This window comes from Felis catus, chromosome B4 (assembly GCF_018350175.1).
Source record: "Felis catus isolate Fca126 chromosome B4, F.catus_Fca126_mat1.0, whole genome shotgun sequence".
Lineage (NCBI taxonomy): Eukaryota > Metazoa > Chordata > Mammalia > Carnivora > Felidae > Felis > Felis catus.
The window spans coordinates 135,423,627-135,437,984 of record NC_058374.1 but is presented as its reverse complement, the minus strand read 5'-3'; the positions used below and the strand labels follow the sequence as shown (position 1 = coordinate 135,437,984).

The window sequence follows — 14,358 nt, the reverse complement described above, 5'->3', positions numbered from 1 at the left end:
ACACCACATGGGGTGGATTCGGAGGCCCTGTTGGGGGGGGGGAAGTGTGAGCCCCAGACTCCTCACCTAGAGGCCACGCTGCCTGGGGCTGTTCCCACGACTTGCAGAGAGTCCAGGGTTATTGTTTAAAATGCTTACTCATTTATTTTGAGACAGACAGAGAGCAAGTGAGGGAGGGGCAGAGGCAGAGGGAGAGAGAATCCCAAGCAGGCTCCGTGCTGGCAGCACAGAGCCCGACTCGGGGCTCGAGCTCATGAATCGTGAGATCACGGCCTGAGCCGAAACCAAGAGTCGGATGTTTAACTGACTGAGCCACCCAGGCGCCCCAGAAAGTCCAGGGTTATTGAGAGGAGCAGGCCCAGTGAGGCCCCGAGGAAGCAGAAGGGTGGCCAGGGTGGAGCTTTGTGGGGACGCAAAGGGGAACTGACGGCCAGCAGGCCGTCCCCTCCCGTGAACCAGAGAGGAAGGAGGAACGCTGACCAGGAGGCCCGGATGGAGAGGCGGCCTCCGTGGTGTCGGGCCCCGCCAGACCCGCTCTCGGGCCCCCAGCTCCTGGGTTTGCTCCTGTTTCCCTGGACCCTGCAGCTCGCAGGTACGGCCGCCTTCCTTCTTCCCACGCGCTCCCTGGCTCGCACATCAGAGTGACTTTCATCTGCCCGAGCAGCTAATTCCTGGGGACCTGTCTCGGGAGATTTGCTGGTTGCGTTTGAACATTGCAGACTTCACAGGGGAAGCCTTCAGGGACCCAGGAGATGTTTAGCTAATGCCTTGCCAAGGTGGCTTTTGAAGGGGTGGGGACGGCGCTCCCCCCCTCCCCCCGCCCCCACTGCTATGCTCACAGCCTTCTTTCGACAGCCTGAACTTTGGGCCTTAAACAAGGTGGGGGGCAGGCATGCTGCGGCCAGGGGGCGTCAGAATAGGCGTGGGGTCAGTGGGGAGGGACAGCTCACCCCCGAGGAATCTTACGGTGGAGCCGCAGAGTTGACCCTGCAAAGCCGAAGAGCCACCCTCAGCCTTGTTCCCCGTGTTAGCCAGGGAGACGAGGGGCAGCCAGGGGCTGGCCACCAGGAACACTGTGCTCCGGGCCACAAAATTGTCACTGTTGCCAGAAAGGGTGGCACTCTCCACTTCCTCAAGTCCAACCAGAGGCCACAACGGGAGCTTATGCCGTTCCCAGGACCAGTGCTGTGTGCCCCCTTTCCTGGCCCCAGATCCCCTCAGAAGCTGGGTGGCCTGGATCCAAGCCACCCCCGGGAGTGTGCCTCACCGGGCTGTCCACACCGGGGTCCCTCTTGGATTCCCAGGCTCCCCCCGCCCCACCGTGCAGCCGAGGAATGTTTCTTCCTCTTCGTCTAGACTTTTATGCCCCCCTTTCTGCTTCGTCCTCTACCTTTTTCTTTATACCGTAAACAACGGCAGCTATCCTTATTGTCGTGAATTAGCCTCTTCGAACACTTAATCTGGGCTTTACTCTCCCACTCAGCCCCGCTCCGGCCTGCCTTGGGGGACTGTCCCTGCCAGCCACTCAAAAACAGGGAAACTGAGGCCCAGGGAGGCCAGGTAGCTTTCCTGAGGCCTAGAAGGTGAGGACAGGTCAAGGTTAGACCTGAGTCAGCCCGAAGCCCAAGCCTGGACCCTTGGCAGTGGGCTCGTGGGGCTCCTCTCCGCTTTCTTTGCAAAGAACATTCCTCATAGAAAAAATTCTCTCCCCTCCCCCCAAAAAGGCAAGAGCCGACTGTGGTACCTACTGTAGGTTTCCTGGGCTGGGCCCCTTGCGACATCATCCCCTTTAACCTTGTGCCCTTTGCACCTCTCCCGTCCCCCAGAGATGGCCGGCTCGGAGATGGCCCGAGGAAACGCAGCCTGCTGGTGGGACCCACGCTTAGTCATTTCTAACTTAATTGCCTTCCAATTCCCGTCATTTCTTTTTGTGCGGCCCCTCCTCCCCCGAAGGGACCCTGCACGCCTGGGTAACAGTGGATGACACTCTGCGGGATGCTGCTGTGAGGAGCGCTTTTGTAACTGTCTTCACTGTCAACACGCAGCACCTTTCCCCCCAGTGTTGCAGCAAAGTTTGTGCGAAAGAGAAACTCTGCTCTTTCACAAGAGGTGGAAAAGCCTGGGGGGTCCTCCGGCACCTCCTGCAGCAGCGGACGGCACCCCATTTCTCTTGGTCCTGCCCCTGCGGGTGCCTGGCTCTCTCTGTCACTGACGCCCAGGGTCACCGTGCCATTTTCCTGAACTGCAGAAAGATGCAGGGTTGAGTGCGCGCGAGGGCATTCAGCCTGAGTTTCGATCTGAGCTCTGTAATTCGCCCCAGGACCCTGGGCAGGTTCCTAGTGTCGCCCTGCCTCCGCTGCCTCCTCTGTTAAATGGGTGGGATGATAGTACCTGCACCTGGTTGGGGCTCAGAGAATGTCCTAGCTGAGCCTAGCAGAGCCCATCGAAACTCAAGATTCAGTTGGCCAGCTGGATATCTTGGCGAGCCCTCTGGCTCCTTGGGGTCTTTCTGACTTTTCCAGTGGCCTCTAGCACAGCATCCTAATAGAATGGTGTCTCAGAACCGCTGTTGTTCCCAACCCTCCTCCCATCGTGAGGCGGGACTCAAGCTTGCTCTCCTCTGGTCTTCTGAGCTCCCTGCCAATTCTGCTTTTCTCAAAGGGTCTGGCAGCCACTGTGGTCTCGTGGGCAACTGCTCTCCCCCAGGGGTGGCTCGTCAGTCACCTGCCGGGGCTTTGGGGCCAGACAGGCCAGGTTCAAGTCCTACCTTCTTCTATTGACTGCTGTGTGACCTTAGGCAAGGGACTTAGCCTTTCTGAGCCTCTGTGTCCTCAACAAATGTCAGTCCCCTTTCTCTTCCCGGCCTTCCCAGAACTCTGGGCTATAGTGATTTCTCAAATGTCCTTGGAGGAGGACCGCTTCTAGGCACTGGCGGGGGGGGGGGGGGGACCCGGAGGTGAAGAACCCGTACCCCGCAGCCTGGCAGAAACGCTGAGATCTGCCCAGAGGACGTGACAGGACATGACCCAAGGCGGGAGTTACCGATACCGGCTCGCCCCTCTTCCCCTTGGCTCTAGACTCAGGTGTCCCCGCTCGCTTTGTTGTCCTAAAGAGGTTCAGGAGCCTCCTGCCTTCTTGCTCGCAGCTCCGAGCCTCTGTCAGGATTGGCCTCTGCTTTTCATCTTTGTCTAATCCCAATAAAGAGCTTGCGAGGCAGGCGGAGAGAACCGCCAGAGGTGGGGCAGGGGGAGGGCTGGAGGGGGCAAGGGAGCCGAGATGGGGAGGAGGCGGGGCAGGTGGGTGGGTGGCAGGCACAGCGTGAGAGGCCAGAAGGCAGAGGCAGGGGGAGGGAACGGGGAGAGGTTCAGTTTGACTGGAGGGGAGGGGCTCTCGGCGGAGCAGTGGGTTACGAATCCCACTGGGCTGTATTCGGGTGGATTTTAAATGCCTGTCAGGTAGGGGTTCCGGTTGGCCCTGCCATCAGTGCTTTCTCTTTTTAACTCGTGAGCTATAGTACGTACACGGAAAAGTACAATCAGGGTTCTAAAACAAAGACCTGTGCGGCTCCCACTCAGAGAACGCTGCAGGCCCCCGCAGCCCCTGGTCCCCCTCCTCCCCCCACCAAGACACCCCTCTCTCCCACCCAGACTTTTAGGGCCATCGTGTCCCGGCATCTCTTTATAGTTTTGCCCTTCGGTATGTGTTCCTGAATGGTATAGACTGGACTTGCCTGGTGTTGAACTTTGTATGATCAGAACGATGCCGTCTGTTCTTCTGTGACCTGATCCTTTCGCTCCAAGTTACGCTTTTTAAGCTATATCTAGTTGACGGTGTGGCTGTGGTTTGTTTATTTTCATTGCCACAGAGCAGGGATCACAAGCAAAGGCCCCAGGGCTAAATCCAGCCCGCTGCCTTTTGGCCTGCGAGTCGTGAGTGGCCTTTCTGGTTTTTAATGGCTGGAAGAAAATCAAAAGAAGACCATGTCGTGACACGTGAAGATTATACAATAGCCACATGCCAGTTCCATAAATAAGGTTTTATTCGAACAAACCACACTCATTCATTCGTAGATCGCCTGTGACCGCTGTCACCCTACGTCGGCAGCGTTGAGTGGTTGCAAGAGGGACCGTCTGGCCCACGAGGCGTGAGATGTTTACTCTCTGGCCCTTTACGGAGCACGTCCGCCAGCCCCCGCTGTGGAGCATCCCATTGGATGAACTCACCGCAAGTTACTTAGTTATGATCCACACTTCACGCGCTTCCTGCCTGTGGCTGTGAACACTCATGCGTGGTCTCTGGCCCTTGTGCGTTCAGTGCGTCCAGGGGACACGTTCCCGTTAAGGCTGCTTCTTTCCAAGCGGACTGTGAGCTTCGGGGGGGCTGGAAAACGTGTGGACTTTCGTGGTTCGAATCCTCGACCCCCAGCACGGTGCCTGGTCCCCGGGGGAGGTGCCGGAGATACCACAGCAGGAAGGACTCAAGTCCTCAGCCACAGACAACCCCGGGAGGCGGTCCAAGAAGGAGACGTGATGCCTCCAGGAGAGGGAGCTGGGTCCAGGGGCAGGAGGTGGGCCCCGGGCTCCTCAGCGCAGGTAGAGGGACGAGACCCTGATGTCTTGGGAATAAGAGTGTGGATACTGGAGTTCCGGGTAAACGTGGGCCCTGAAACAAGACCTCACGCTTGTTGTGGATCTAGGGACCCTGGTGGGAGTGCGGGCCTGAGGCGCTGGGGTAGGGGGCCGAAAGCAGAGGAAGGGAAGGGGGTGACCTGAGCCTGGAGAGGGAGTAGGTGTGAAATTGGCAGGCAGAGCTCCTGACCCCCTGGTGAGGACAGTCTGGCCGGCCTGGGGTCCAGTCATGGAAGATGTGGCCAAGTCACCTGACCACGCTGAGCCCCCCACTTCCCCGGCAGGGCGCTCGGCACCCTCCCGTGCAGACCTCTTGCTGGGGTGACAGGAAGACACCTCCAGGACCACCGGTGGCCCTGGGACCTCCACCTGGGACCCCTCAGGAAGGGTCCGTGGGGCGGGGTGCCCGTAAGAGGGGTGTGGTGAACCTGACGTGTGTCTGTGTCTGCTCCCCTCAGGGCCGCACGGGCCGTGCGGAAGAAGGTGAGGTCAGAACCAGGTCTGTGCTTGCTGTCAGTGGCTCAGGGGAAGGGGACGCCAAGCCAGGCCAACCCACAGGCTGGTATCCCACAGCCGGCAGACGCCTCGCCTGCAGCTCTGCTCATAGGGCCCAAGGCCTATTTCTGAAGGCCCCTCGGCAACTCAAAGCAAAACTTAAAAGTTTAAAAGGGTACATGCCCTTTGAATCAGCAACTCCCCTTCTTGGACCAGAAAACCTTTATATACGAGGATGGTCGCTCACGGGTCCATGGACCACGGCCGGAGACTAACTCACTGACGTCGGCTGGCCCCTTGCTGCGGGGGGTTTGGATAAGACCCTCTCCCACCCCCTGGCTCTGAGCTGTCCTTTCCTCCGGCTCCTGCCTCCCACACCCACTTTGGAGCCATGCTGGAGGACTGCCTGCCGCTAACCCTTTGCTCCTGTTCCCTTTTCCTGGGAGGGGTCCTCCCACTCCCCCACCTGGTGACTCCAACCTGTCAGCCAAGGTCGAACTGTGCTACCCTCTCTGTGGTGCCCATTGTGGCCCACTCAGCCAGGCCCCGACAAACCCAATGGCCGGCTTGCCCTACCAGTTCACCTGTGGTTCTGAGCCTCAGGAGCTCAGAGGTCTGAAGGGCACGACTGGGCTCACCGGGGCAGGCGAGGGTGCCGATGGCACCAGGGAACACATGCCCCACCTTAAGAGGTGAACTGTGTACAAAAAGCCAGAGAGAGGCCTGAGAGAGAAGGTGCAGGCTGGGGAGCTCTGGGGGGAGGAGGAAAGGTCAAAGAGGGAGGCACCGGCAGGTTAGGGTCAAGGCCAGAAGCTGCAGGAGCCACAGCTTAGCCTCCAAGGTCTTTGCTGAGCTCCGCTGGTGGTGGGAGGGGAGGAGGCCTACAGGAGGCAGGGACAGGGCTGGCCGAGTGGAAGGAGAGGGTGGGGAGGACAGAGGGCAGTGAGTGATTTTGTGCCTGGAGGGTACCGGGTCTTTGGGGAGATAGAGATTTAAGAGAAGTCAAGATAAAAGTGATCTGGGGAAGGCGTCTACAGGAAGGAGTTAGTGTGTTGACAGCCAGAAGCATTTATATTTTAAAAGGAGGCTGGAAGAGGAGGGGGTCCCAAGCCCTCAGACCGAATCACTAATGCAAGGGGCTTAGGCAGTCGAGGAAGACTGGAACTCTGTAGAATTTCTCTTGTCTTTCTTTTCTTTAAAAAAATTTTTTAACGTTTATTTATTTTTGAGACAGAGAGAGACAGAGCATGAACGGGGGAGGGTCAGAGAGAGAGGGAGGCACAGAATCGGAAACAGGCTCCAGGTTCTGAGCTGTCAGCACAGAGCCCGACGCGGGGCTCGAACTCACGGACCGCGAGATCATGACCTGAGCCGAAGTCGGCCGCTTAACCGACCGAGCCACCCAGGCGCCCCTCTCTTGTAGTCTTTCTAACACAAAATGTGACTGCGTCAATTCCCAATCCAGAAGCCCACAGAGGCTCCCCCGGGGTTTCCAGGATGACTTTTGCCACCTTCCACCTCCCGCCTCCCTGAGCCCCCAACCCTTACGATTCCACTGCGCCTTGTTGAGCCCCCCAACTACCAACAGGACGGGTGTCTGGTTTCCAGATTTCTCAAAGCTTCATCCGAGAGGTTTTTGCGCTGAAAACCCCCTCTCCGCCCCCCTCCCCCACCCGGCTGCCTCCCTCCGATTCCTCCTTCAAAGCCCAGCTCGTAAAGGGATGTGGACGAATCGTCACGAGGTCCACAGCCGTGATGTCACGGCGGCAGAACCGCAGGCCGGTTCAGTGTTCTTGATCTTTCGCTGCAGTGTCTAGAATTTCTACAGTGAGCATGTCTCGCTTTTATAATGGGGGGAAGAGGGCCTAAAGAATCATGGTTTGGAAAACAATGGACCCCGTCCAAGGGTCATGCCTCCAGGAAGCCTCTGCCGCCTCCCGGCTGGGTTGGGTCCCCTCCTCTGGGTTTGTGCAGGCTCTGAGACGTCTCTTTATCTCCCCACTCTCCAGCTTCACCCGTCAGCTCTGCCCAGGCGCAGGGCCCGGTCCTCCCTGGCAGGACTTGGAGAGAGCATACTGCGGTGGGTGCCGTGGCGGGGTCTGCCCTCTCACCCTTCCTCTTTGGTCCACTCCGTCCTGATGCCCGTCTTTGCTGGCAGAGGAGGGTACAAAGGGAGAAACGGAGTCCAAACGAGCTCCAAAGTTTGAACAACTTGCCCCTTCACAAAGCCGAAGGAGAGGTGATGCCGTAAAAATGCCAATTAAGACCCACGAAGCTTCTACATTGCTGGGACCAAACATTTGACATCCTGCACTTGGTCTGTGTCCCCTCCTGGCCGCGGTGCACCCCGGGGTCCAAAGATTGGAGGCTTTAGAACAGAACGCAGGCGGGCTGTGGAAATGGCCCCCGAGGCAAGCCACGTCCGTACGTAGCTTTGTAATTCGGAGGTGTTGAAAGATGTGACAGCCAGTCTGATGGCAGTGTTGGAGGGCACCAGCACTAAAAGCTTCATAACACACGCTCTCTGTTCAAAGGTTGCCTTCCAACGCCTGCTATACGCTTCTCCCTAATCAGCCACTTGGCGTGTTTGATGCCTGTGTCCTGAAGGACTCACCCGTTTTTCTGCGGCATCCTGGGATGCGTGCTCGGGCAAACGGCCGGAGCCCTGTGATAAGACCAGCAGCCCCACTTCTGTGTCTTCCCGGGAGCCCTTCAGATGGGCCTTGAAAAAAAAAAAAAAAAGGCATGGTCTGAGAGATGCCAGAATTAAATTGGAGGGCAAAACTGCATGCCTAAAATAAAGACCGTGGGAACGGCTTTCTTCTGTAGCTGGGGAATCAAAGTATTTTCCTTTAAAATCGACCTGAGTCGGGATGGATACCTTTGATCGGCACGTCTGGGCTCTCACACCCCTGGTTGACGACGCTGATGCTCGGGGGCTGTGGAAGGGATTGAGTTCCGGGCAGAGCGGGGAGCTGGGGCCAAGGCCTGGCCTAGGAGTGGGTGGGTCAGAGGGGCCTCGAGGCCAGGGCAGACGGAAAGAGTGGGGAAGGAGGGAGCACCAGATTTTGGGGGTGGAGGGATGTCATGGCTGGAGTGAAGGAGGGACACCGGCTGCCTCTGCCACCGGACCAGTCTGTGGAGGGCTCCTGGGGCCCCTTGCTTTCTGCTCTGGGAGCCACAAGCTCTCCTTGAGCCGGACAGCAGTCGCTGTCCCCCGTAAGCTGCAGGGTCATTTCTGATGAGTACCTTCGTCCCCAGGTCCCATAGGCTGCCAGACATGTCTGCCTATTAGATGACCCAAATCTAGGGAAATGGCCTCCGAATTTTTAGCTCCCTTTAAAGGGGTACAGCTCTTGGGGCACCTGGGTGGCTCAGTGGGTTGAGCGTCCGACGTCAGCTCAGGTCATGATCTCACAGTTCAAGAGGTCGAGCCCTAAGGCGGGGCTCACTGCTGTCAGTATGGACCCCCCTTCGGATCCTCTGTCCGCCCCCTGCCTTCTCTGTACCTCTCCCACTCGCTCTCTCTCTCTCTCTCTCTCTCAAAAAAATAAATAAACTTAAAAAAAGTAAATATAAGGGTACAGCTCTTTCATTTGAGAAATGTTTTCTTTTTCTTGCTCTCAGATTTTAAAACTGTAGCATAGACCAGTGGTTAAGAGTGTGGGGTTAAGGGACACCTGGGTGGCTCAGTCAGTTGAGAGTCCAACTTCGGCTCAGGTCGTGATCTCGTGGGTTTGTTGAGTTCGAGCCCCACATCGGGCTCACTGCTGTCAGCCTGTCAGCCCGTCAGCACAGAACCCACTTCGGATCCTCTGTCCTCCCCTCTCTGCCCCTCCCCCACTTGCGCTCTCCCACCAAATAGGTAAATATTAACAAGAAAAAAGACAAAAGAAAAAAAAGGGTGTGGGGTTAAGGACCAGCTTAAAATCGCATCCCCACTCCTGACCAGCTGTGATGCTGGGCAAACCTCTTCCTTTCTCAGAGCCTCAGTTTTCTCATCTGCAAAAGGGGAGGGTGCCCCCGGGGACATTAACGCGTCTCATCACGGGGCTTACCAGCAATGCCTGAGAAACTGTGCCAAGCAGGGGGAGTCGGGCACCCAGGAGTGGCTCAGGAAGGAAGGAAGTCCTGCAGACTGAGAGGGTGACGGCACAGTCCTGGGAGAGGAAGGGGACAGGAGGGCATTCTGAGCAGTGAGGCTAGCGTGGGCAAAGACTCAAGAGCCTGGCAGGCCTGGTATTTGGGGGCGAGTGGGCAGAGGGCAGCTGAGCTGGGCCGCGCAGGGCCTGGAGGCACGGCTTGGATCCTCCAATCAAGGGACTTGCAATTTTCATTTTTTAAAGGTGGCCCAAAGCTAAGGGACGCGTGTTATAGCATGGCCCCGTCTGAACCCGGTTATGTGAATTTAACTGAAACCAGGAGGTCACAGAAAGTGCCCTTGTTATGCACAAAATGCTTCGTGTTCTATTTTCTTTTTAGCTGCTGGTGTTCACCATGTAAATTGGTTTCAGTCTCCTTCCTGGGTCTCCCCTGGTGGGGCAGCCCAGCAGCGTGAGCAGGATGGTTTGTGGCTCCCTCGGGAGCAGCGCAGGGCAGGTCTCTGGTTGCAGGGGAGAGGAGCCCAGGGGAGGGGAGCTGTCGGGTGAATGGGGGGCGTGCGATGTGTGGGGTGTGGGGAGGGCCGATGGAGCGGGCACCCTTCCTGCATCGAGTCAAGTTCTTTGACCGCGAGCCCCTCCCCCAAGGGACTCAGCACAGGGTCGCGGGGCCAGGGTGGCAGTGAGACCCGCTGCTCAAGCGGCCACAGACTCAAAAGAACCAGAAAAGGAAGGATCTGGTGACAGCGGGTGGCAGACAGGCTCTTTCCCAACAGGGGCAACAGGTCCTCAGGATGGGGGGAGGACAGAGGGACACTGCCGGAGGGAGGGCTCTCCGGGCTCTGAGCCCTGCACTTGAACACGACACACCTGGCGGGGGGGCCTGGGGACGAGGCCCAGGGTCTGCACCCCGGGGTGTCACCCACTCCCTTGTGTCCAGGCCAGGCCGGGGCCCGGGGAGCTAGACAGGCTGTCGTGCTGGCCGGCCGCCCCGCTGTGGGCCTGTCGCTTACACAGGCAGAGGGTCGGGCTGCATTTGGCCTTCCAGGCTCGGCGAGGACTCCTCTGACCTCCTCGCCTCTTTCTGGTGCCCCGGGGAAGAAAGGCAGCTCGGCCTGGTGGCCCCTCTGATGTTCCTGGCCCCACTTAATCCCATGCCAACCCTCTGCTGCTCTCCCCGATTTTCAGGGGCAACACCAAGCTTCGGAGAAAGAAAGCCACCCGCCGGAGGTGGCACAGCCTTCGGGCGGCAAAGCCAGGATCCAAACCCAGGCCTGATACCTCAAGAAACTGGGCTTTTCCCAGGCGCTCCCACCCACATTTCTGGCCAGGCCCCAGACTTCCTAGCAGTCCTGGGAGCTACAGAGAAGTGAGGGGTGGAGGGTGTGCCATCCCTGAGGACACCCCTCCTGCCAAGGGCTGGTGGCGGGGCGGGTGTGTGTGTGGGGGGGGGTGGCGGAGGGCTTAGCTGTAGAGCTTACGCTGCCCAGCAAACCGGCTGTGCTTGTAATGGTGTGGGGGTGGGGAGGGGAGATCTTGGAGATGCCTTGGAAGTAAGCAAGCTCCGGGGCAGGCCTGGGCTGGGCTGGGGGCCCTAGGGAGCGGGGTCCTCTCAGGCTGGGGTGGTGGCCCTTCGGAGCGGGGTCCTCTCAGGCATCACGCTATCCGACTATTTCCCAATCCCATCTCTGGCCGTCCTCTCCTCACCACTGCCCCACCTCTGTCCCGGCTCCACGCGAGCGTCGTTCCCAGGCCCTTCTCCCTACCAGGCAGGGAGCTCTGTGACTTGGACGAACCCATCTCCCTACAGAAAACAAGCCAGGCTTCTCCCTCCTCCCTGCCTGAGTCCTGGCCTGGGCTGCACCAAGAACCCACCAGCCTCCCGGAGGATTATCCAAAGAGCGACTTGGCGGGGCTCCCGCGGCCCCGTAGACCTTTCATCGCAGGGAGATGTCGCGGGGGAAGCCAAGCCAGCCTGGCCGCTCCAGCCGCTCTGCCCAGCGGTCACTCGCAGGCAGACTCGAAGCCCCGGCTCTTCGTCTCTCCAACCAGGGTAACAGCCAAAAGGCTGAACTCGGTGCATGCTGAAGCAGCGTCTGGGGCCTGTGTGAGAGTGAGGGGTGAGGGTCCCCTTCTCTTCTCCCCCCTGGAGCCCCCTCGGCGTCCTTCCCCGCGTGTCAGCTGGGTCGAGACGGGGGACAGGGAAGGGGCAGGGAGAGGGCAGAGGAGCCCTGCTGGTGGGTGCTGTGACAGCTGGCCCTGTGCCCTGGGTACCCACAGGGCTGGCAGTGGGTCCCCTCGGGCACTTTTGTGCACCGGCTGTGCTCCTGCGGCTCTGCTTCCCTCCTCAGCCCCAGGAATTTAAGTCCCGCCCTCAAGTCCTCCTCCCTGGGCCGCGTGCCCCTCTGGGCGGCCCATGAAATGCAAGAGGGTTCCCAGGGAGCTCGCTCTGCCCCAACCCACCTCGTTCGGTGGGGGACACACTCCAAGCTTTGGGAGGGTCCCACTGAAGCCCCTCTGGGTCTGGGGTGAGGGCTAGGTGCCCAAAGGGCAGGCGGGCGCCCTCTCCAAGCCTCTCGGCACCCATGCTCTCTGTCACGCAGCCCCCTGGCCTCCAACTCTGGGAAACTGGGACTTGGGCCGGGGATCTGCATGTGGCATCGGTGCCACCGTGAACCAGCCCCAGGCCAGGCCACACTGGACTGTGTCCCTGACTCGACTACCCACCTTGTCCGGGGGCTGGTTTCACATCCTCAGCAGGGACAAAGCCTGGGCTCAAATCCCGCTTGGCCACTTAGGGACTCCGTGGCTCCGGGCCTCTAGGACCCTCTGGGGTCTTTGTCTGCAAAACAGGGTGGCCTCAAAGGGTTGTCGTGGTGTTTAGCTGTGCCCAGCCAGGGCAGGGGCTGGCACGGCCTGGGTGGCAGCCGGGCTGCTGTGGTCCGGGCTCCGGGGTTGCTAACACCCCAATAAGAGGCCTTGGAGGCGGTGGGCTGCACCATCCGGCCAGGACCCAGGCTCCTTCTCGGCAGTGACAGGCCTGCCCCCCTCCTCCTTGTTTTTTACCCGCTGTTCCCCGGTTGTCCATCCTTCCTGGTCAACAGGCACTTGCCTCCTTCTTCGCTGCTGGAGAGTGTGGTTTCTCTGAAGTCTGGGGCTCTCCTGTCCGAGGCAGACCTGACCCGGGGCCACGCGCTGTCGCGATCCTAACCTTCTGACCATAAAATAACGAACCCCGGCAGAATGCAGAACAAAGGCCATCTCTTTTTATAGATGTCCCCCGAATTGTAAAGATTGGCCTAATCACACTAGCACGTTAGATCATTTTCTAGAAGGATACCTCAAACGGGGAAATAATTTTGAAGACAATTGGATGAACGTCTTCCTGCTTGGACAAACAGGAAGGTGGCCTTGGAGCAGTGACAGCGTGTCTGGCCTCCCCAGGCCTCTTAGACACACAGAGAAGAGACGCGGAGGCCCCGGGGTGGGCGGGCGGGGGGGAGGCGGAGAGGCCTCCTCAATGGCCCTGGCGAGACCACTTTCCTGGTGGTTTTGGTTGGCTTCCAACCTCCCAGCCCCCAGGAGGAAGCACTGGCCTGGTGCCGTTGCCTGGAGGGCCAAACGGGACAATGTGGCTAAAAGGGTGGATCCCGCGCTGAGTCTGGGGACTGGGTGGGAGGAGGCCAGATGAAGAGGTGGGAGTCCCAGGCCCAGGGGCCTCAGGGTTGGACGCAGAGCGGGAAGTGGCCGTGGTGGGAAGGGGGGAAGGACTCCAGCGTGACCTTGCTAGGCAGGGCAAGAAACGTCCCGACAGAATCTGGGTGCGGCAGATGACACCTCCCTCGCAGAGCGACGGTGGGACACAGATGAGAGCAAATGCTTCTTCCTTCCTTCTGGGGAGCTGGGGATCCAGAAAACCCAGGACAGGGGCTCCTGATCTGGGGAGCTAGAAATGTTGGCATGTGGGCTTGAGGCTTCCACCAGATGCCCAGAAGGGCCCACGACCTGGAAAAGGCTGAAGAGCCCTGGTTTCGAGCAACGAGATCGAAAGGCAAGGCAGGGGTCCCTAGTGCAAGAGGCCAAGGCCCACTGGGACACCGCGCCCCTGAAGCCGCAGGGAACGGGGTGGGGAAACAGCGCCGCTGGGTGCGACAGATTCAGGGCAAGGTTTGTCCCTCCTGATGCCTGGCGTGCCTCCTCCTTCAGGCCGGGGAGAGCCATGGCTCCCCTCTGTGTGTCTTCTGCCAGGAAGTTCTTCCTGCCAGGAAGGGTTTCTTGATTTTGTCTCCTGCCTCCTTCCTCTTTTACTCCTTGTCCTTCGGCGGCTTTGGGTCTTTTCCAACCGGTGCTCTTATCCAATGTGGCTTCCCGGCCTTTGAGTAGGGATGCGGTTAGGAATGTGGGGTCTGGAGTCTGCCTGCCTTGGGCAGGGCTACAGCTCCACTCCCTACCCGCCGAGAGATTGAAAGCCAGCAGGGTGGCCTCCCTGACCCTCGGACTCTTCCCCTCTGTGAACTGGAGCTCTTACACACTTTGCCTTGGGTGTGCTGAGAGATGCAGGGTTGCGCGGACAAAGCACTTGGCTTTACCGCACGCCGTGGCTGCGTTGCAAGGTAGGAGTGTGAGCCGAGGCCTTCAGGAGGGAGAAGGGACTGAAGCGGCCCGGAGGGTAAGCTCCCGCTCTCTCCTTTTCCGTCCCCTGCAGGAGGACAGTTGGTGACCCACATCGGCGCCCCCATCGTGGTCTCTCTGGCCAACGAGGCCATCTCCTTTGGCTGCAAAATCTCCTACCCGCACAGCCCCGAACTGAAGGACTTCACAGCCTGGTACTTTCACGTGGACCTTCAGAGTCAGAGGAGCTCCGAGAAGCAGATCAACTGCTCAGCCCACCCGGTCCAAGAGAGCCAGATGCACAGCCTGAAATGCTGGGTCACGCCCCAGCTGCCCAACGCGTCAGCCACCGGTACCTACTACTGCTCCGTGCACTGGCCAAACTTGATAAGAATCAGCAAAGGAATCTTCATCCTGGTCCGAGGTGAGGCTCCCTCCCGGGCTCTCCCCAGGGCGAAGGGCCCAGAGAGTTCACACTGCAGGGTTTGGGGCCCCGGACCTAAAGCGGGGAACACCTCATCTAT

The 14,358-nt window shown here is 59.2% G+C and overlaps 1 protein-coding gene across 2 annotated transcripts in view; it reads left to right on the top strand.

The window, feature by feature from the left end:
- Positions 1-225: 225 nt before the first annotated feature.
- Positions 226-14,358, top strand: part of NFAM1 (NFAT activating protein with ITAM motif 1) — a 31,773-nt gene continuing 17,640 nt past the window's right edge. The window contains exons 1-2 of one of the 2 annotated variants that reach the window (XM_011284261.3): positions 226-592; positions 13,929-14,258. In XM_011284261.3, coding sequence (XP_011282563.2) covers positions 493-592; positions 13,929-14,258 — 430 coding nt within the window. In that variant the 5' untranslated portion in view covers positions 226-492. Of the gene's footprint in view, positions 593-11,105; positions 11,277-13,928; positions 14,259-14,358 lie in introns of those variants that run through there. The other variant, XM_019835668.3, reaches the window with a different exon arrangement.